Genomic DNA, 21,954 nt, shown 5'->3' on the forward strand with positions numbered 1-21,954 from the left:
AGGTGAGGGGATAGCCCACACGCAAGGTAAGTTGAGTCTCTTGCTCGTATCACCCAGGCTAGGAAGGATCCAGGTAAACCCAGGAAGGGCCCACACTGCTGTTGGAGGCACTGTGGGCTGGAGCGTGACGTTAAGCATCCGCTGTCCTGCTGCTGCCCCTCTCCTGGGCTGCTGCGCCACCCTCCCTCGCCGCAGCCCTACCTCGAGTCTCAGGCACTGCTACAAATGAACTACAATGACTTGTTACAGCTTGCGTTTCCTAATCCAATATGCATGTATTATTGCATTAGCACTTGGCACTTCTATTAAATTATGATCCTGTTAGTACAGACTTTAATTTGTTTGAGCTACATTTATGAAACATATAAATATACTTTCCTAGAGACTGTGGCTGCTGTACACAAACTGCAAACTATCCGCAAAGCGTGGAGGAACCTGCGGTCGCAGGCGGTGACACGTCTGGCTCTGCACAGGTCTGTTCAGCGTGCGTGTAGGTGGTGTGATGGCACCATGCATCTGTGCTCGTCTTCCACATTGCAGCAAATACAGCACCAGCTAAAACCTGGTTTTAAAATGCACACCTAGTTCCTGCAAGGAAATCCCTACAGGATTCCACAAGGATGCAAAGGGTGCTCTGACCCTCTTCTAAAAAAAGTAAGCATAAAACAAACTGTCCCGGGCTCACAGGTGCCTGTTCAGTAGGAGCAGTCCTCGCAGGCTGCTGCACTGCGTAAATACGACAGAACATGGCACTGCCTGTGTTCACCTCCTGGCTCTGCTGCTGGCAGTAGGACAGCATAAAAAATGTTAAAAACTCCTTTACATCCTAATGCAAGAGTCTTGTCATCCCATGACACCATTCAATACACAAAACAAGCAAAACATGCGGCAATCTCCCTGAACCTCCCAAGTCAGCAACAGCCATGGCTGAGCCTGCAGCCAGCGCCTGCAGCAAGGGGAATGGCATCTGGTTGTGCCGTTGAGAGAAAAAGTGAGAAAAAACCCTTTTGTTGGAGGATTTAATGCTGTGACCGATGCCTCTGAGTGTGACACCAGCCATCAGCATGCAGTGTATTTCTTTAGTGGCTTGGGGATGTATGGGGCTCGAAGTGCCTAGTTTTAATCTCCTGATTTTGAAAGCTCTTCGTCTTTTCAAACGAGATGGCTTTCACTTCTACCCCTTCCTCTGCCCACCCATAAAGCATTCCAATCCCTAGGATGTTACATGTTTGTACGCCTGCGACTGCTGGTTAACGCAGGGCAGAAAGAAGTTACAAAGGTCGGAAATGGTGGCAGAGTGCAACCAAGTGTTCGTTTCTTAAAAAAAAAAAAAAATGCCTGCTGCTGTTTCTGTGAATATGAAATGCTCAGTATGAAATACAGAAGATCACTCTTTGAGGCAAAAGTTAATAAAGAGGAATAGCGAGTGACTGTATTTCAGGGCTCTGTTCACGCCTGCTTCAAGTACCATGCAACTGTAGTCTTTAAACACACACAGCGAGTTTTAATGATGAGTCCGTTTCCGTCCTAAATCTTCCCCGTTTCTGACACACGTGTGCATAGCAAGACACAAAGCCGTGGCAAAGAGACATCACTAAATTGGTGAATTATGACAGGCCATATCTTGAGAGAGATCTGATCTAGGAAAGAGCAGAACTCTTGGGCAATACATTCACCCTCTGGCTTCCTATCTAGTCAGAAATTATTTCAGTAATAAGATCTGACAAAAAGTACATTCAGTAGTTACAGATCAGGTTGGGATTTATAGAGCTTGGGGGGATAAAGTGCTGTATTTGATTTAGACAGGTCTTTAACCTCAAGCAATGCCCTCTGGAGAATAGTGCTGGATTTGGTATCTCTTCCTGGATTGTTTCTATCTTTATATTTTAACGATGCCAAGGCGATTGTTAGTTAGATTGGTTTGGTGCCCTGTCAAGTCGAGCAGAGAGCTGGGGCTTGATGTCTGCTCTTGCCAGTGCCCTTCACTGTGATGTGCAGGAGCTGCCAGGCGTGGGGTATGGGGCAGGGGCACTGGCTGCTCCCCTTGGGACAGTCCTGGGTTCATCAGGTTCCTGAACGAGATCTCGGGGCAGCTGTCTGGGGCTTGCCCTGTCCCTGTCAGATATTTGTTGCTTGGCTCATGTGAGAGGCGGAACTTATCACATCTCTGCAACCAGCTTCACCCCCTGCGTCCCCCGATGTGAGTGAAGATTTGCCAGTGACACCAACAGGAACAATTAATTCAGTGTTTTCAGTGGTTCTGCCCCAAAGGATTTTAAGAAGCTTTCTGAGTTAAGCACTTTACTTGTTTGCTTGCACCTTATTCTGCTTCCCTTTCCTCTGTTTTTATGAGATGGATTTTAGAAACCCAAGCATTCAATGTCTAAACTCTTTGATGTTACAACTCGGTTGGCTGGGTTGTGTTGACATCAGCAACTCTGGTGATGCCTCAGCCAGCAAGGACAGCTGTGGTCATAAGAAACAAGAGAAAAAAAATCATGCTGCAGGAAGTAGTGCTCTAAATATGTCAAATTCCTAAATTAAAGAGATTAGGTAAGAATAACAGGGATTAAAAATAAAACCAGTGGGGGAAAAGAAAAAAAAAACACTTTATAATGTACTCATGGAGATCTGATGCAACATTGAGCTTTTGCCTGCTTTATGTCGCTGAGATTTGCACAGGAGGTGAAGGCCCTTTACAAGGCTGCGGCTCATGGTCTGCCTTCATGCTGCTCAGCAAGGCTTGCACATTAGTGCCAAGTGAGGACGTCGTTCTTCGTTAATCTCTCAGTCTTCAGAGGGACATATTTGCCAGAAGCCTCCTGTGGCTTTTTGTTGCTCTGAGCCCACAGATCGGCCATAAACCTGGCCTAGCCAGATATTAAACTAGATTTACAGCCAGCGCGGCGTGACACAGCCGGAGCCCAGAGGTGCCCTTGGCTCTGTGATGTTGCCTACCCTAACGCACCCCAAATGGCCAGTGCCAGGGTACACAAACAGCTTTTCTACAAATATCACATCCCTAATGTGCGTGTGTGCTTCCACAGGACTTCACCCAGAGTTATTTGGCATCTAATATACTGCTGAAAATAAAAAATTAAAAATAAAAAGGCTTTCTATCGACTCTTCAGGACTTTACGTTGTAGGAGATGTGGTTCTGAGAACACTAGGAAGTTGTGTCTTCGGCCCTTCAGCCAGGGGACAGGCTCCTTCTGGTGGCCACATGTACCGTACATTTGGAGCCAGCGTCCATCTGCCTTGTGAGGAGGATCCCATCGCCACTGCTCCCAAATTTCTCATCCTCAGCACTGAGCTAACATTCTGGCCTCATGTCAGACAGCAGACGTCCTGCCCAGGTGGGCACAGGGGATGCAGCCCTGAACACAAATAATCTGAGAAACATCAGAAACTGGCTGCTGATGGGACCGAGGAAGCCCTTATCGAGTGCCGTCATGAGCCTTTAGTTGTTGTGCCTTTTCTTTCCAGCTTCCTTTTTCTGAATGATTGGGTCTGAAAATCCTAAATTAATTCTGAGCAACATTTTATCAGGTTTGAGGGGAGAAGAGTGGTGTCTGCAGCGTTCATTTGCTGTCCTTGGCAATGATCATTTTTGGGTATAACATTTATATTACATCCATTAGAGCACAGAATGGGATATTAATTATCCAAAGCTGTTCCAATCACCACTTAAATCTTTATTGATTGCAAGTAATAAACATAACTATGGTTTTACAGAGAGTTTATGCTACTTAGACACCGGTTATATGCAGCTGACAAAAGCCTAGGTGTTAGTGGGTGAGATTTTCCTGTCCCAAAGTGACTTTTGCTCCTGAAGTTGCTGAATGCTCAGCAGCTCTTCCCTCACGCTTTGGCATGTGAGGGCCAAGCCAAGAACAAGGGCACAGTGCCGCAGCCATCAGTATGTCCCAGTTTCTTCCCGGAAAATGCACTTTCCTAGCAAGGCTGACACTGGAGATGCTCTTCTCATCAATTAACAGCACTTCTGCCAAGAACCTGCTTGGCCGCTCCTGCACAGGTTATTCAGTGACACGGGCTGCTCGCAGCACTGGCACATCAAAATATTGGTAGGTAGTGGGAATTGGTCACCAGCAGCCCAAACATGACGGCTTTTGCAGGTGTACGAGGGCCTTCGGCCTGCTGCGGCCTCCTGAAGCCTGTAGAAGCTGGAGCAACGGTTTTGTGTATGAACTCTGGTTTTGTGTATCTGCTTTATAGAGGTGCAAGTAGAATCACGAAAATGAGCCCAAAAGGTCATTAATCAGATTTAAAACCTGTTATGATTTATAATTCGTAAGGCACATGAGTTATACCTGCTAACATCTGGGACTGATAAAGAATTGTTTCTTTGATGATTAATTTACTCTTCTTCTACTTCAAACTCATTCAGGCCAGAAAGAAAAATCATCATGCCACAGCGTTTCTTAACAGAATAAAAATTACAGCAACTAATGTGAAATGTTGTTGAGCTGCTGCAGCAAGAGGAGGCCAGGCGAGAAATCCCTCAGACAGAGTGACAGTGTCATGAAGAGAAGGAATGAGAGAGCCAGATGGGTTCTGTGTTGAAGTGTTCCCTCTTTTCTGTATTGATGGCAAGGATGGAAAATAATCAGAGAATGAAAGAGAAAAGCAATAGAAGCTCTGCACATTGCACATTGCCTTTCTTCTGAGGGATTATCTCACATGTAAGCAGGGGGAACATCCTCAGCCTGGAAGCAGTGCTGTGTCTTGTGGAAGATCACCTTCGTGACAAGGAAGTGCCATAGCAATTCCTACATTGAGAGGAAGAAGAGTTCAGGATTTTTAAACTGAACCAGAAGCCTGGGGGACCCGGTTCAGATGTGGGATTTTAATGAATGAAAGCACAGTGCCTCTCAAAAATCACACCATCAGCATCGTCCCATCCACTGAGCCAGCAGCAGCAACTGGCACCTCTTGTTCGCTGGCCGTAAGGGATGGGTGCCCACTCTGCCAGCACCCAAGTGGGGTCTTCTAACCAGGAACAGAGAAACCGAGCTGCTGAAACACCAGTGAACAACCTCTCTGTCCCAGGTGTCAAACAACGTTTGCAGCACACTAATAAAGTGAAGGCTGTTAGAATGGCTGGGCACCAGTCTTCTCAATGGCATGCCTCCCTTAAATAAATCGGCCATAGCAAATGGCTTAATTTGCCATTGGGGGCAATATTACTCAGTGTTAGGGTATTGGTACCATTTCCCTCAACTCAAGTCTTCCAGTCCTATATAAACATCAGCCACCAAAATCTCAGCGGCGTTTTGTAAAGATGCCCAACACACCCAACCTCACGTGGTTACACTGGGATCAGGTGAATCTGGATTAAAATAACAAACAACAGAACAAAAAGTCATTCAGTTATGGTGAGGAGGAAAACCACGGCAAGTCTGTACCCCAGGGCCCTGTGCTGTACCACAGGACCGCCGCTGGCCTTATCCCATTCACCACACCTCGCCTTGCTGGGAGTATGGAGCACAGCAAGAGCACAAGCTCTCAACACCTTAACATTTCACTGTGATAAAAGCAATCAAACTAATCAGGAGCTGGTCTAGAAATCACGCAGGGGAAGATGAAAAAGAATCCCATCATAAATTAAAGGCAGAGGAAAAGCAGCTGAAGCCACCAGGGAAAGGGCTAAGGACCTCACTGAGCAACCCATACAGTCTCTGATCAGTAATCTAATTTAAAAAAGCAGCTGGAAAGTGCAAAATTATCCCAGGAAAAAGATGAAGAAATGCAAGTCTTTTGAGAGAGAGACCCAGGAACAGAACAAACAATCCCCTGAGCTGCTGGTGGGGTGACCAGGGGGTCAGCAACTGGGACGAAGCCATCCCACAGGTCACAGGCAACTCGCTGGTCCATAAAAAAGCCCTCAAGCAAACAGTGCCAGGGCAAGCTCTGAAAAGTCACCTTCCTGCAGCAAGCACAGAAAAAAACCTCCCTTGCCTTCAGTACCAGGACATTGGTCCAACAAGAAGCACCTCATGCTCTGTGACACCAAAATTCGCTCCTTGTCCAGCACCCAGGGATGGGCTCTTGGCTCAGGGGGGTGCCTGGTGTCCCCGTCCCCAGGGTGCTGGAGTCCAGGTCGCCTGCCCACCTGCTATACCATAGGCAAATTCCCCTGTCCCCTCTCTTTAGTTAAGATAATTTTAGTTTACCTTTTTTTTTTTTTTTGGCAGTTGCATGTGCACAATTAACTGCAATCTTGGCTTTAAAAAAAATAATAAAGCGCCCTAATTAGCATGTTAAGCCTCCTCATTTCCCAATACTGTATAATGTTGTGAAAGCTAATCTATAATGTATTGGATGTTATGCAAATTCTCCGTGCTCAGTAAGGTGTTTATAAAGGCATGCAAATTAAAAATAGTGTTTGGAATAGGACTGGGGGGAAGGGAGCATTTGCACGATAAAATATGCAGAGAGCAGGAAAGGTGTTTATAACCTTCTCCCTGTTGTTTCTGTATTCTCAGCTGCACAATGCTTTTTCAAAGCGGAGAGATGTATTGCATAAAATCTCTCCAAATTGGATAGTTTTTAAATGAAATTTAAAATTAGAGAGCCGTTCTCTCAACAATCATCCACGCCGCTCTTTCTGCTGGGGCTCGTAGCAGATGCCTAAAGGCGCTCGGCTCTCTCTGGCTGCACGTGATGCCTGGACCTTGTGCTCACCCCAGCCAGGTCAGGGGGCTCCTGGGGGGCTTGGCTGGGACCCAGCCGGTCCCCATCAGCACAAAGCCGGTGCCAATCCCAAAAGGTGGCAAAGCATCGGCAAGGCTACGGATCAATGGCCCACTCTGGGCACACGAACCCGGCATTTTGACATTCACAGAGGTGTTTCATACAGGTCTGCACATCCTGATTTTCTGCTGCAGCTCCCCGGGGTGCCGGCTGCGTTTGGGATGCTCGGGGCCTGGTGGCTCGAGCCCACATGCTACTGTCTGCTGGGGCTTCGCTCTCTGTTAGTGCCATGGGGGTGTCCTGCTGGACCAGAGCCACCACCGGCCACAAAGCTACTCCCAATGCCTGGGGCTGTGCAAAAGTGGGAAATTGGCCTTGCTTTGTTTCTCCTACCTTCATTTAACAGTGAGTGCCGATTACTCAAAGCGATATGGGCAGGACCTGGTAATATAGTGTTGCTCTAGCATTAACTTAAGGGGATGATCCAGTTGCCTGCAGTGTAAATACTTTGTGGCCAGGAACCCTGCTTTATCGCTTTGTATAGTTTTAAAGTAGTTTAAAGCTTGAATAACATAAAATAACATAATATAATGTTATTTATGTTATTTCCCACGTGAAGAACTCCTGTAAACCTTGCAGTATTGAAACTCAGTGAACAAGGCATCTTAGACAAGCTGAAAAACAAATGGTGGTACGATAAGGGTGAATGTGGAGCCAAGGACTCCGGAAGTAAGGTCAGTCGCTGAAGGTCTTTTCGTACTGATTAGAAATCACATTTTGACCCACTGTTTGTGTATACAAAGAATGACTTTCAAAAGTTGCAATTTACATTTTGAAGGTTGAAAGAAAAGAATAGAAAAAATATATATCTATTGTTTCCGAACATGACAGCATTTTTCTTTCGTGCAGTAACAGACTTAAGTTGTAAGTATGTTTTGCTGTTTAGTATTTTGCTGGACACACGTGGAAGGAGAATTCCCCAAAGCCCTCAAAGCTGCTATCTTCATTTGAATTTCCAAGTTCCACCACAGCCAGTGTATATTATTCAGACCAGCATCTTTTTTTTTTTTAATTATTATTTTTTGTTTGATTGAATGCCCCCACATTTTGTTGCAAAATTGTAAATTAGATCCTATACAAGCCAGTTAGAAAAACAGTCACATGCTTGTTAGGGGTAGAAAATAGCAGGGCAGACCTGGGATAAGGAAGAAACATCCTTCCTGCCCAATTTTCCAAGTCACTTTGAAACTTGTTTGATTGAATTTTGGAACTATTATTGGTGATACATTACACAGACGTTGTCTGCTGTTCTCCTTATGCCTGGGACCATTTTGCTGCAACACCTCTGTGCCCTGGGACATCCAGCATGGGCAGCAGTGGCTGCATCAGCCACGCTGGATTTGCAGCAAACATTCATTTATGCTGCTAAGTTAAAAGAAAACAGAGTTTCGTTTTGTTTTGTTTTGTTTTTCTATACTGAAAGAGGCATTGAGGATGAAAACACTGATGTGCTGTGCTTATTGTTGGAGTAAAGAATATTTTCAAAGGCACCTATAGGATTTCTCCCGCTGAAATCAGTCGCAACCGAGTGCCTAGCTCCCTGGTGCCTTTGAAAGCACTCGCTGTAACAATTCCCACAGAAAATGCTTCTGATTTGGAGGCTCCTTCATGAGTCAGGCACCATTTTGAGTTCCAGCCCAGCCAGCAATGAAACACACTGCTGTCAGCTGGGCTGGAAACTGCCTGGGGCACAGCCTCGGACCTGTTGCTTGAGATAAAGCCGGGATCCCAGGAAATCTGAGCATAGCCGCTGCAGCAGCAAACCAGATAATTGTAAAGGGGTGCACATGAGCAGTATTTTCAGAGCTCATAGCAGGCTGCTTGCTAAAACTGCATCCATCTAAACTGCCTGTGAAATGCACAGACACTTAACAAGGTAGACCCTCTTTTATTCCGAGTGCATGAAGTTTGGATGCTCCTGGAGATAGTCATACACTCAGATCATCTGTAGGCGTCTGCAGTAAGCCCAGGCAGAGTGGGGCTGGCAGCAGCCAGGAGGCTCACCTTGCCTCACAGCTCAGACAAGAACCACCAACACCCTTTTTTGCAGCAGCAAAAGGATTGCACTTCTATTTAAGCTCATTACAAAATCCCATTTTTAAAACCAAAAGCCTGCTCCCCCGTCTGTCACATCCTTAAAGGATGCAAACCCCAGGCAGCACATTTTGTTCAGCTGGTCGCTGCAGGTGCTGGGTTAGCTTAGGGCTCTCCTGCTGGACCTTAACCTAGCTGACCATCTTCCTAGGGCTGATTTTTATTTTTTTAAACCTGTTGAAAAAAAGGTAGAAAAGTATAGCAGCATCTCATTAATTTTATCTACATTCACTAAAGCCAGGTGTCCAGTGGCTTGTTTTTTTCTGGTTTTAATTTTATAATGTAAGAGCCTGCTACTTTATGTAGCCCAGTCTGCCTGTTAGAGCATCCCGAAGGTGGCCTGGCCACCAGCGGTGCCCAGACCTAGGCAGCTTTGCTGTGGGGCAGCGAAGGCCTGGGGAAGCCAATGGCAAAAATCTTACCGCCTTCCACATGGCCAAGGTTTCACACAGCAAACGGTGCGGGACAGAGCAGCCTCTGCTGCCGGCCCTGCTCCGCAGGGCCAGTGGCACCAATGAGCGGGTCACGCAGTGTGACCGCCGTGGGTAAGGTTGTCGGGTCATGCGGGGGTTTGGGGAATCTGAACTCTGGATCAGAAAGTGTGTATGTGTGGTCATTGCGGCTAGGACTGAGTGAAAAATAACCTGTCTTCTGTCTGCCTTTTTCTCACAGCAAAACTAATGCCATGGTTCGTTTCTCTTAGGACAAGACCAGTGCTCTGAGCCTGAGCAATGTGGCCGGGGTTTTCTATATTCTTGTTGGAGGCCTTGGGCTCGCCATGATGGTGGCTTTAATCGAGTTTTGTTACAAGTCTCGGGCAGAGTCCAAGCGAATGAAACTCACCAAGAACACCCAAAACTTTAAACCTGCTCCCGCCACCAATACCCAGAATTACGCTACGTACAGAGAAGGCTACAACGTGTATGGCACAGAAAGCGTGAAAATCTAGGGGTACGAGTACGGTTCAGTCAACTAAAAAAAAACTTTTTTTTCTTTATGCTTTAACTTCCGTGTGTTCTTTTGTTGTATGCACTAGAGGACTGCTGTAAATGGTCTTTAAAAATGCAGAGCGTTGGCAGTCTCTTTTCCATGGTGTGGGCTATTGGGGATTTAAAGTTCTCCCCTGCACAGAAGCAGGCTCGTCACCAGCCTGCATTACCAATGGCGATGGTGGGGTCATGCTGCAGTGAGGACTCCTCTCCCCAGTGGTCTGCTATTCCAGTGGCTCACTGAATCCAAATATTTTGTTAATTAAAAAAAATAAATCTCAACTTTATTAATTTAAAAACAATCCAGAATTCACACCTCTTTTGCTTGAGAGCTCTTCCCTGTTATTTTTAATAGCCATACTCAGATCAGGTAAGTGCTTTTAGAAATCATGATATGTAAAGCATGCAAAGCAGAACTGAATTGTTAGAGGTGGCTGTGACACCCTCACTAGCTCCACAATGCACACAGGCTGCATCCTTTTCCTGCCTGGCTACCGGGGAGCTGCCCCAGGCAAGGGGGGGGAAGGTTTGGAAGCTCATTTTCAATACATATTATATATACCAGCTGCCTACAGGCTGCATGGGGCTTGGAGACTGCTGCCGAGCAGGCCGTGGGCACCCAGGGAAGAAGGGTCCCTGGGAACACCCCAGCAGCACAACATCTCATCCCGGCCACAAGTGAAGGAGCGGGGCAAGTTGTTCCCAGCCTCACTGGACATTATTAAAGCTCAGTGCTGCTCGTGCTGCCTCCTTTCCCGTGCAGGTTGGTTCGTTACCTTCTAATGAAAGGCTCCCTTTCAGAGGAGAAAAATGAAATCTCGTTGTTTTTATTACAGATCCTCGCTCTGACAGCACGCAGGAGGAGAAGCAGCAGAGAATGTGGCTACTTCACAGATTCGGACCACCTGAGCCAGTCAGTCGTACTCTAGCCGAGGTGTCGGCATGACATGCATTGATGATGGTGCAATGAACTTTTAACAGGAAAAACTGATTTTTTTTCCTTCAGTGCCTTATGGAAGACTCTGAGACTCACAACAATGCAAACCATCACCGAAATATTCTTGCTTTGCTTGAAAGAAAAAAACAGGAAAAAAAAGGAGAAGCAAAGAAAAAAAAAAAGGAGAAAAGGAAGAGAAGAGAAGAGAAGAGAAGAGAAGAGAAGAGAAGAGAAGAGAAGAGAAGAGAAGAGAAGAGAAGAGAAGAGAAGAGAAGAGAAGAGAAGAGAAGAGAAGAGAAGAGAAGAGAAGAGAAGAGAAGAGAAGAGAAGAGAAGAGAAGAGAAGAGAAGAGAAGAAGAAAGAAAAGAAAAAAGAAAAGGAAAGGAAAGGACTGGTAATAAGACATTACTATGTGGAAAAAAAATCTTGTAAAAAAAATCAGTGCAACAAAAGCCATTCTTTGATACCACTGCACAGTAACTGAACTCATGTCCTGAAAGCAAACCACAGCCGGTGCCATCAGCCACCCGACCACATCCAATTCTGAAACTCTTCCTGACGCCCAGCCTCAGATCCTGCTGTGCATGCACGGCCTGGCCTGGCACTGCTTTCCGGGCTGATGGCAATGTGGTTGAAGTATTTACTTACAGGTGGTGTGATTGATAGTTTATTTTTTTGAGCCACTTTAAACTCTCCAGCTAATTTGAGCAATTCTGTATATCAGTGAATAATACCTGAAGAAAAGAATATGTGCATTAAAAAAAATTAAGGTCACTGACTGTGAATCTGTAAATCCAAAAGAAAGTAATCTGTGGAACTGCATGTCTTGCTTCCAGATCATTAAATTAATTTTCTTGACAAGGTAGCTAAGTGCAGGCAGAAAATACTGTATTCCTTTTTTTTTTTTCCTATCATCAGGCATACCTACAGGTGCTTTATTAAAATGACATTGGGTGGCTTTAAAAAAAAAAAAAAAGCTACTTGCTGTTTAGTTTCAGATCATATATCTCTTTCCTTGCTGTGCATTTGCATTTTAATTCAATGTTTAATATCAAGCAATGAAGCAAGAGAAGCGCAGGTTAGTTTTTCCCAGGCCTGCTTCTGCTTCACACCAATTTTCTCAAAACTAGCACTGTGCTCAGTTAATGCTTCTCAACAGTTGTCGTTTTAAAACCGAAGTATGGGAAGAGGGTAGTAACTCCAATTAGAGCCGCAGTTCCCGAGTATTACTTAGCGACCTAACATGACTACAGCTAGCACTGGTAGATTATAGCAGCTCCTGCCAGCTTTGGCTCCATGGCTGCTGGCGGGAGGATGCTCCCGTCCCCTCCTGCAGCCCAGCGCACGCTGTGGGGATGGCTGGCACCCACCTCCGCCTCACAGGCAGCAGCAGCAGCCTTTCAGCCTCGACCCTCTGCCTGGAAACTGCGTAACGTCATCTTTAAAAACAAAAAAAAAGGACAAAAAAAAACACAACACTTTAAACATATTGTCAGTCACATGGGAAACGTTCAATGAAATGTCTGCATACTAATTACCTCTAATACGACAATATGTACTTTCTGTAGTTTACTGTAGGGTTTTGTTTCATCAGTAACATACAGTGAAAAAGAAGTTCATTTAAACCAGTCTGACCCTTAGGTGTTTAGTTTGCTGATGATAGAGTTGAACTTTTAATAGGATTTAAAAGAAAAAAAAAATATTATATGGGCAAAGTCTTGTTAAAAATAAGTATTTCCAACAAAATGTAATATAAAATCATTTTAAAAGCTCATCAGAGAATAATTTATTGTTCAAGTTTTTAACAAGCTATTGAACAAAAAAGGTGTTTGGTTTTGGTTTTGTTTTGTTTCATGAAACTGTGATTTTTTTTCAACTTCTGAATGCAATCGCGTTCCCAGCAAGGGCAAACTAAAGCTGTGCAGTTATAAGTTGTATTTAAAACAAACATTTTTCTTAAAAGCTGTATAAAAATGTGTGTTTATCAAATAAATTTTTAAAGAGTGGAGGCTTCAGACCAGTAAAAGGAGTTTGGTAAATGGTTCGATATTTTTTAAAATTGCATGTAAATCTAAAACAAAACGTGTCAATTGCTTACAAATCCCAGCTACCAACTTCAAGCTATCGGAAGTTCAGCAGTAGTCTCATGGTGACCTGGTTCAATATATTCTTTTCCTTTGTTTCCTTTGTTTTGCTTTGGGGTCTCTTGTGTTCTTTCTTCTTTTCTTTTCTTTTCTTTTCTTTTCTTTTCTTTTCTTTTCTTTTCTTTTCTTTTCTTTTCTTTTCTTTTCTTTTCTTTTCTTTTCTTTTCTTCTTTTCTTTTCTCTTTTCTCTTTTCCTTTCTCCTCTTTTTTTTTTTTCTTTCTTTTTTTTTTTGTGTGTGTGTGTGTGTGTGTGTGTAATTTAAGTTCCTATTTTTGGTTGTTGAAACTGCACTTCAGTGAGCAGAAAAATTGCCAAGCAAACTAATGGCTGTAAAAGCATAAACTGCATGTGTGGGCATCAATTACTGAGCCTCATTTTAATGAGGTGTTGTACAAAGAGTTTTAATACATTTTGTAAATAAAACTGTAAAGAAAAAGAAAAAAAAAAAAGAGCTGGCTGATGTTTTCCCCCAAGGAGAGGTGCTGCCTGCCTATGGGCACCACTGTGGCCAGGCAAGTCTGTCTCTTTTTTTGTTAAGGACCAACAATTATTTTGTTTGGGGAAAGGCTTTGGGGCACGATGCTTCCGGGAAATAAGACTGTGGGGATTGGCGCCCTAAAAACGAACTGTTTTTTCTTGGTGTGATTCTGGCAGGGTGCAACAGGCAGCAGGCAGGGAGGGTGGGAGCATGGGAAGGGGCAGAACCAGGCCAGCAGTGATGAACCACACCAAGGGTGGCACCAACCATCCCATGTTCCCTGCAGCAGCCCCAGGGTGATGCCGCTGTGTGTGTGGGGCTCCATCAGAGCCCTCAGCAGCTCCCATACGGCTCAGCCCTGAGGTTGAGCAAAAACCCATGGGGATGGCTGGGAGTGCAGGAACAGGCCAAGGAAAGGAGAGAAAAGAAAAAAGAAAAAAAAAAATCAAGGAGCATCCCATATGGGTAGTGCTGCTTCAGAGCTGGTAGGCTTGGGGCAAGGGGGACAGGACCAAAAAAAAATCCACACCTAATTCATGTAGCTTGTGTGCTGGCGATCTGGCACTTGTAGATGAGACAAACACAGACTGAGCCCCCCTGCACGTTGCATGGTCAACGTGCAGCAGTGGGGATGGAGCCTGGGGTGGGGGCAGGCTGGTGCCCCAGCCTGTGTAAGGGCCACACCGCATTCCTCCAGCACCCCTCTGCTAGGCCTCAGCACTACAAACCCCACAGTGCTATAAGGGTGCACAGCTGCCCTGCCGGGGGTGGGTGCAGAGCACTGCAACTTCTTTTTTTAAAACAGTTATTGTTTGTGTTTATTAAAATAATAATAATTCATGGTTATTAAAATAAAATTACAAAAATTCTTTGGTGTTCATATTCATCATCTCAGTCTGGAAAATTGAGTCTATTTTGCAGGCAGTAATACATAAACAAGCTCTGGGTAATGATAGCTCTTTTCAATTAAACTAAGGGATTTAAGTACAGAGATAATGTTTTCATAGATACTATAAATTTCAAAGCGCTATTAATTGAGAACATGGAACAGCCACAACCACTACAGGGGAAAAATCACCCACAGCCACTGCTGCCCCCGGCCTGGGGTGGCTGCAACCACATTTCACCGTGCACTGGCACCTCACACCACGGTGGGACCCCTCCAACACCCAAAATCCCTCAACACCAACACTGCATTTCATTAAACACCACTAGAGTGCAGGATTTCAGGATGACAGGATGAACTTGGAGGCCGAGGCCTGGCTCTGTGGCCATTTCTGAAGTTAGGCCTGGAGGAGCGAAGGGGCCAGGGCAGGAGACCTGAGGTGCAGGGGGCGTGTGGCTGCCAGCCGAGGAAGGGGCTGTGGCAGTAGGGACACCCACAGTGACCCAGGGCCAAGTTGTAGCAACCTCTGAGGCTGGGAATACAGCTGTGCCATGAGGCAGCTGAGCTGTGGCACCTGGCCTGCCCGAGGGGACAACTGCCACTTGCTTTGCTGCAGGGTCAGGTTTTACCTCATTCTGGCTTCCTCACAGGAGCGAGGAGCTGAAGTCAGCAGCGTTAACCAAGCAAAGGCCAAAGGGAAAAAGCTCTGAGAAAGGCCCAGAAAACACAAGGCACAGCAGGGGCCGGTGAGGGCTGCACAAGGCTAGGTGTGCACTGAGGCCTGCACTAGCACCTGTGGCCTCAAAGGCAGGCCCAGGTAGGGCACATAAAGCTTTTAAACATGTGATGCAAACCCCAGGCACGGTGCTGGTAATGACTGGTGCAGTAAATAATGTTTAGCATATAAATAAAGTAATTGAGCAATTAACGAGCACATGGACAATGCTTGGTATGCTGTAAACAGTAGAAAAATGTATGATACAACACAAGGATTTGATTACACAGCCAGTGCCTGCTCTCTGCTCACCAGCAGTGACAGGTTTGGGATCAAGGCCCCAAGCACGAGTGAGGGACAGGGGCCAGGTCCCTGCCACCACATCACAAACACCGAGGAAGCTGAGAGGCTTTGCCTGCACATGGTCACTGCAGTTGTTTGGAGCAACACTGACATTCAGTGGCCAGACAGGGTGGGAAGCGCTGCTCACAAAGCCATGTAGCCCCCCAGAGCATAGCCCCTGGGGATCCTCACCCAGCTCATAGCCCAAGGGGGGCAGCTCCCTGGGGAGTGGGGCCTTGGGGCAAGGGGAGCTGTCCCGATCAGGCTCTCAGCACCCTTCTACCAAATCACTGCACCCACCATGCCTCAGCAAGACACAGACCAGGGCTGAAGCTGGAAGGGTGAGGTGAGCATTGTGTAAATGCTGGGATCGTATTTTAATGTCAAATGTCATGCAAAGCTCTTCAGCAAATATTGGTTTTGAATTCCAAATATGGACTGAGCAGGCTAATTACAAAAAACCTACAAAATTAATGTAAGAGCCACAGTTTGAGCTGAGGCAAATAAATATAAATGGTATTTATTTAATATTCTCCTGCCCTTTAAACAAGGGAAGTTTGCTATCTTCAGCAAAATAGCTTATTATAAAATAGCTGAAGCTGTGACCTCTCACAGACACCGTGGATTGCACAGTGCAATTAAGATATCACATCAGACCTGCCACACTGAAACTGGGCTTAATTAATGACTGTTTTTCCTTAGGTTTTCTCTAGCCACAATGTAGGGTGCACCACTCAGGAAGCGCAGTGGTGCCCATCCCTTTTAGGTGCTGCTGTCCTATTGCACTCAGCACCCAAGGGCAGGTTCAATGTTGTTGACCCACAGCCTTCACTGCTACTGCTGTCAGCATGTACCAGAGGTGCCAAGATAAACATGGTTCCTTGAAGTATAAACAACTGTTCCAATTCATCTCTAAGTGCCTGAGCTGACAGGCAGCCTCCTGTTTTGCTTGAAGACCACACTACACTCAGAACCTTGCGTCACCTTTCTCTTCACAGCCTTAATCCCATTTCTGTGCAACAAGCTCCCCACAGCAGCTGGTACATCCCCAGCTGGTGTCATTTACACAGCCAGCAGGCCAAATCCTGATGCTGTTTGCATTTGTGTACATCCCAAGGAGTGGAGTGACAGTGATGGAAGTATTTCATTTCATATCACCCTAATGAGTCAATTAAAAGTGCCTATTTAGCTCTGTTACTCTATTTTTTTTTAGTAATTCCTCCTCACCTCTAATTAGCCCAGTAATCCTTACCTGGTTCCCTGTCCCATGTGCTCGTGTCTTCTGTGCACAAGGAACAAGGATTCAGTCTTGCTGATTGATTGGGAAATAACCTGTAGTTAATAAGGAAAATTCTAATCACTAAATTTTAACTGATGATGTCTATAATTACTGTAGTTTCTTAATCTTTGCTTTCAAGTAGAGCCACAAAGACGACACCTGTCTGTCCCACATCCCAGGTGACAGAAGACACAAACTGACCTTCACAGAACAGCAGGGATGCACCACATTTTATTCAAGTTCTATGGATTATACTGAAAACAAACAAACAAAAAACAACAAAGCAATATTTAAAAGAAAAGTAAGCTCCTGGGTTTAATAGTATTAATATTTGTTGCAAGAAGGTCAGGTTTTTACTGTTGCAGTCAGCAAATATTCCATTAGCTATAGGTTTGTTTTTGTTGATGTTAAATCAATGCAAAAAGTGTGTTTCTATATACTCTCAGGAATAAAACAAATTAATTTGCTTTGTGGACAGTGCCTGTAGATCAAAATCTTCTTTTGCAGTTAAAAACAAAAAAAAATCTGTCTAGGTTACAACTCCTTGCAAAGCAGTGGTTTGAAGCAGGCGCATACTCAGTCTCCTCTCACTCCTATCTGCTTTAGTATCAACAGTAGCAGGCACTCCAGCATGGAAATCCCAGCTCCCCATCACCTCTGAAAACACCCAGGCTCAGCACTTCAGGCACATACACTTAAACTGGAAAAAAAAAAAAAAAAACCTCTAGAAGGGGAAAATTACTATTTTGCAGTTATTTTAAATGTCATTATGTTGCCATTGTAGCATTTTCCCCCAACGCGTGTCACATTTTGTGAACTAATGGAGAAAAACCAAATGTTCTTCCTGTTTTAAAAGGTCAGGAGCAGTGACCGCTGCTGTGCGACGAGCCTGAAGCACAACAGCAGCACAGGAGCTCACAGCCCACCCGGCACAGTGGCTTGGGCCAGCTGCACAAAAGGGAAGGCTTGCCAGTCCCCTTCTGGTGGAGCTTCAATATGTGAAACACAGAACAGTAGCAATCACTCTTCACAGAGGTTAATGCATGCTTTGGTTCAGGAAAGGGAAAAATAGGTTACACTAATGATTTGCTGAAAGTATTTCATAGCATAATGGCTGCCGACAATCAAGGCCTGCATCTGCAGGATCCTGTCAGAATGGGAGGAAGGATCAGCAATAGTTGCTCACCAGTTAAAGCAACTAACTCACAACGCAGTTTTATTGGGCTCAGTGCTGTTAAACACTGCTGTTAAACACAACTGCTGTTATTTTAGCACAGTACATACCTTACACATCTTACTACTTTCAAATTGTCAATATAAGCAAATTCTGAACCACCCTTGACAGAACTTCACAGAAACTTGGCCTCTTAGGACAACACAAACCTCCTGCCTCCACTTGATCTGATATTGAGGGCACACAGACATAATCCTGTCTGTAATCAAACAATCCGAAGTAGTTCCTTGAACAAGAAGTGTCTCAGAAATTGTAGCTCTAAACACTCTTTCACCTAGCTTCATATGATTTTTTTGGACGAGGGGGAGAGCAGGGCAGGAAAAAAACACTACAGGTGTGACATGCCACGTAGAGAACAACTGCATTTGACCACAGCTTACAGGAAAAAAAACTTTAATCATTTAAAATGGCAAGTTAATATCATTCATATTTCCTTACAAGCTTTTAATATAACAGGTCACAGAGTATTGAGCATTTAATTCTATTAAGCATGGCTCTCAGACACATCATTAAAAGTAGTTTACTCTGACAGAGTTGACTTATATACATTTCCTGTGAGCAAACTGTCTTCCAAGTCTGTTTGGCAAGGATTCATTTCCCTGCATAAACTTCAGTTGTTTTGTATCACTTTCAGTAATAAGCATCAAGGAACCTCTTTGTCAGAGGACAGGGCCAACAGAAGCAGTTATGAGAATCATTGCTACCATAAACACACTGCTTAGCAAAGGTAAGCAGAATTAATGCAGAGATCAATATGGAGCATGGCTGGCAGTAATACAAACCACAGCAGTCCCACAAATACGTCTTCTGCTTGTCAATCTAAACATGTAACCTTAAAAAATGTGATCATCCTTATCCTTTTGTTAGAGATCATAAAAACAAGGAGACACTCCTTATGAAATCCATAAAGGACTGTCAATACAATTGATACAGTTGTCAAGGGGATGTATCAGGCCCAGAGGAAGCTGTACCCATGAGGAATTTCAGTCTTGTCAAGATCACCTCTTTATAACACTTAAATCTTAGAAGATACTTAGTTTCCAGACCTCCTCTAAGAAAGTGGTCTTAACCTGGCATAGCTACATCTTTTAAAAATAATTACTCAAATTTAAATGGGCCTTTTAAAAATAGGAAGAAAATTCACTCCATCCTTCGCATAGCAACTGTGATAGCTCATGATGCTTCCACTCATCTTCTGAAGTTACATGAGGACAAAGGCTGTCAGGTTTCATGGTCCTGCTAATATTTCAGTCTTGATGAATATCTCCCACTAACACCAGATCCTCTCCTCCACGCCCAACACTTTTTTATTGCAAAGACTTTTAAAAGACAGCAGATCCTTACCAAATGGACAAGAAGCAGAATTTTAAAGGGAGACAGAAGATACAGTAAGTATAAAGGCTGAAGAGGAACTACTTAGTGCAGTGTGGTATTCCAGTTCAACTGACTTGATGTGTAAGTGTCACCAACAGGCGAAGGGGGGTGGCAGAACATCTTGTTCTACCATAGCTACTGACTACAACAGCAAAGGAGGACTTTGCTAGGGTTTACAGAAAGCTGTATCACAGTGCTCCTGCAAACAGAAGTGCATTCAATTTCAGTTAGTCCCATGAGAGAATCTGCTGTAAAAATAAATAAAATTGATGCACCACCTCCAAAATTTACCAAGAATCTAGATGTAATAGCAGTTCCTGCTTGTTAGTGAATACACATTCATCAGCTATTTAAACTGTTGTGCCCAGGCCAAAAAAGCTCAGCTTCCAGTTAAACCTTTTTAAACTTTAAATAGTGAGCAATGCATTTGGGAAAGACATTGGAATCGCCTCTTCTCCGAAGAATACAAACTGATATTTATCTTGCAATCCACATTTTCCTAGTTTAAACAATCTATTGATCATTTTTACTTAAGAAAATCCACAGCCTCAGGGAACAAAAAATTAGTTATGAATACGAAGTTGAAGACTTCCAGACATGAAGAGTTCTTACCCAGGTGAAAATCTGAGTGGTATCAAAGTGACCTACCATGCTATGTCAGAAGTCAGGCAACATCCCCCCCCCCACTTTTTTTTTGTTGGACATTAAACCACTGAAACTAAACTAAGACATTTTAAAGTCAGTATACTTTGACTACATCAGGAAATCTAGAAAAGAATACAAGAGCACCAAAGATTTTAATGAGCTTTGGACCACAGACAAACATCTCAAGAGAAAGATACAAACTTGACTGAAGGCACAAAAGCAAATCTTGAGCTTCCTGAAAGCATTGCAGAAGTATAATACATTTGTCATTTTACAGTAGGCAGATATGTTTGGCTTGTTGACATACTATATAAGTAACTCTTTCAATATGATCAGCCAGCAAGTACAGAAGACTTGCAAGCTAAGGCAGAAAATACCCTCCCACAATTCCAACTCCAATATCAAATTTTCGTAAGAGTACATAAAGCAATAAAGCGACCACACACACACAATGATTTACGACCCATTGAGAAAACTATTGTTTATTTAGAAAAAAGGTTACACTGGTAGAATTCAGCAGATAAAAAATTTTTTGTTTTTTCTTTTTTTAAAAATGTCATTGTGAAACTTTTCAGACTAAAGTTCAGCGATAAAAAGCTCCTGTAGCTGTAATTGAAATTTAATTTATTTCAGTTTTGAAGAGAGCACTTCCAATTAATCTAAAAACAGCATGACAAACAAAAGGCGTGGCAAGGGACAATTGAGCACAGGTTTAGGTTGAGATGGAGGGGATAGGGTTCATTCTTTGTTTCTTTTAAAGAAGTCAACGTTGTACACAATATACAAATAATCCCTAAGCGTTGCATGAAAACAGTGCTCCCACTTGGTTCATTTGTTTTAGTCACCGATATTAAAAACAGGCCAAGTAATAAATAAAAACTGAATTTAAATGAGGTAAATTCAAAAAGGTTCAATAACTGTTTATTTGTGGTTTTCAAACATCTAAAAGAATGCATTTCAGGTCAAAAGAATTACTAAACTCAGGCAGTATTTTAGACAACCTAAAGTGGAACTCTGTACACATGAAACCTCATTTGCACTATGGCAACTGTTTGCAGCACATTGTGCTAAAATATGGAATAGGTAACACTTTCAGCCAGGTACTGAAAATAAATGTGTAAGAAACTAAGCAACAAGTTAAAATACAGTAATGTACAACCCAACAATTAAATCTTCAGCATGGGGAAATAAAGCAGAGAACTGAATAATTTAAGGAGATGCAGATGGGTCCTCTTCATTCACAAATTTCTGTGCAATCTATACTCTGGAAAATACATTTCTGGTCACAGCTGGATATCTTTCCATTTTAATCTCACCTGCAAAGAAGGCACACACAACTGAAGTTAGATGCTGTTTAAATGAATACCCATCTCACATTTTGTTCCATTCACAATTCAAAGAACAAGGGAGAAAATGAAACCATTTTCAGTCATTTATTTCCTGACTCCAGTTTATTCCATAAGAAGAACTATGTTAATATAAGTATTGCATTGCAAATACTGAATACAGTGTAAATACAAATTTAAAGACACAAATAAGAAACAAGTAGTCATCTGTCAAGGTGAAAACTGTTTTAGAAGTACAACCTCCTCAAAATGTTACTGTATCTAAATTAGACAAAATAAATGCAGTCAATAAGAAGTTGTACATGAGGCAGAATATAAGAGATTTAACAAACAGGAGCAGGATATTAAATTCCATAACCATGTTGCTACTAAGAGCGTTTTTTCATATTTCACTATACAAATTACAGGGTATTGTCAGTATTTTCTGCCAGATGCCCCAGGCTAGCCCGCTGCATGCTTGATGTGAATTTCAGTGTGCAATTGCATTCACCTAAGCATTTGTTTAAGTCATGAATAGTTACAAAAACCACTTGTGCTTTTAATTAACTACAATCCTCCCTTTAAACTGAACTGCTGGACAAGATAAAACTTTACTTTTCTATTGAAGAAGCTACAATTCCTCAGTAATGAACTTCATCTGCCAAGAAGCGCCTCCCCCCCTTTTTTTTTTTAATAAACACAACAGCAAAAAACATTTAAAGAAAATAACTACGTCT

At 43.5% G+C, this 21,954-nt stretch overlaps 2 protein-coding genes across 12 annotated transcripts in view; one reads left to right on the forward strand and one right to left on the reverse strand.

Annotated features, from left to right (window-relative positions):
* GRIA3 (glutamate ionotropic receptor AMPA type subunit 3) overlaps positions 1-11,639 on the forward strand; it is a 606,096-nt gene extending 594,457 nt beyond the window's left edge. For 8 of the 10 annotated variants that reach the window (XM_048070799.2, XM_067005236.1, XM_067005237.1 and 5 more), the window contains 3 exons: positions 7,334-7,448; positions 9,572-9,819; positions 10,694-11,639. In XM_048070799.2, the coding sequence (XP_047926756.1) occupies positions 7,334-7,448; positions 9,572-9,817 (361 nt within the window). In that variant the 3' untranslated portion in view covers positions 9,818-9,819; positions 10,694-11,639. Of the gene's footprint in view, positions 1-7,333; positions 7,449-9,571; positions 9,820-10,693 lie in introns of those variants that run through there. The other 2 variants (XR_007165837.2, XM_048070798.2) reach the window with 2 other exon arrangements.
* An 8,386-nt stretch (positions 11,640-20,025) lies between these two features.
* The window catches only part of THOC2 (THO complex subunit 2), a 54,799-nt gene continuing 52,870 nt past the window's right edge, over positions 20,026-21,954 (reverse strand). For both annotated transcript variants that reach the window (XM_067005234.1, XM_048070605.2), the window contains one exon: positions 20,026-21,208. The gene's annotated coding sequence lies outside the window, so the exon portion shown is untranslated. The remainder of the gene's footprint in view (positions 21,209-21,954) is intronic.

The sequence above is a fragment of the Anser cygnoides genome, chromosome 13, assembly GCF_040182565.1.
Source record: "Anser cygnoides isolate HZ-2024a breed goose chromosome 13, Taihu_goose_T2T_genome, whole genome shotgun sequence".
NCBI lineage: Eukaryota > Metazoa > Chordata > Aves > Anseriformes > Anatidae > Anser > Anser cygnoides.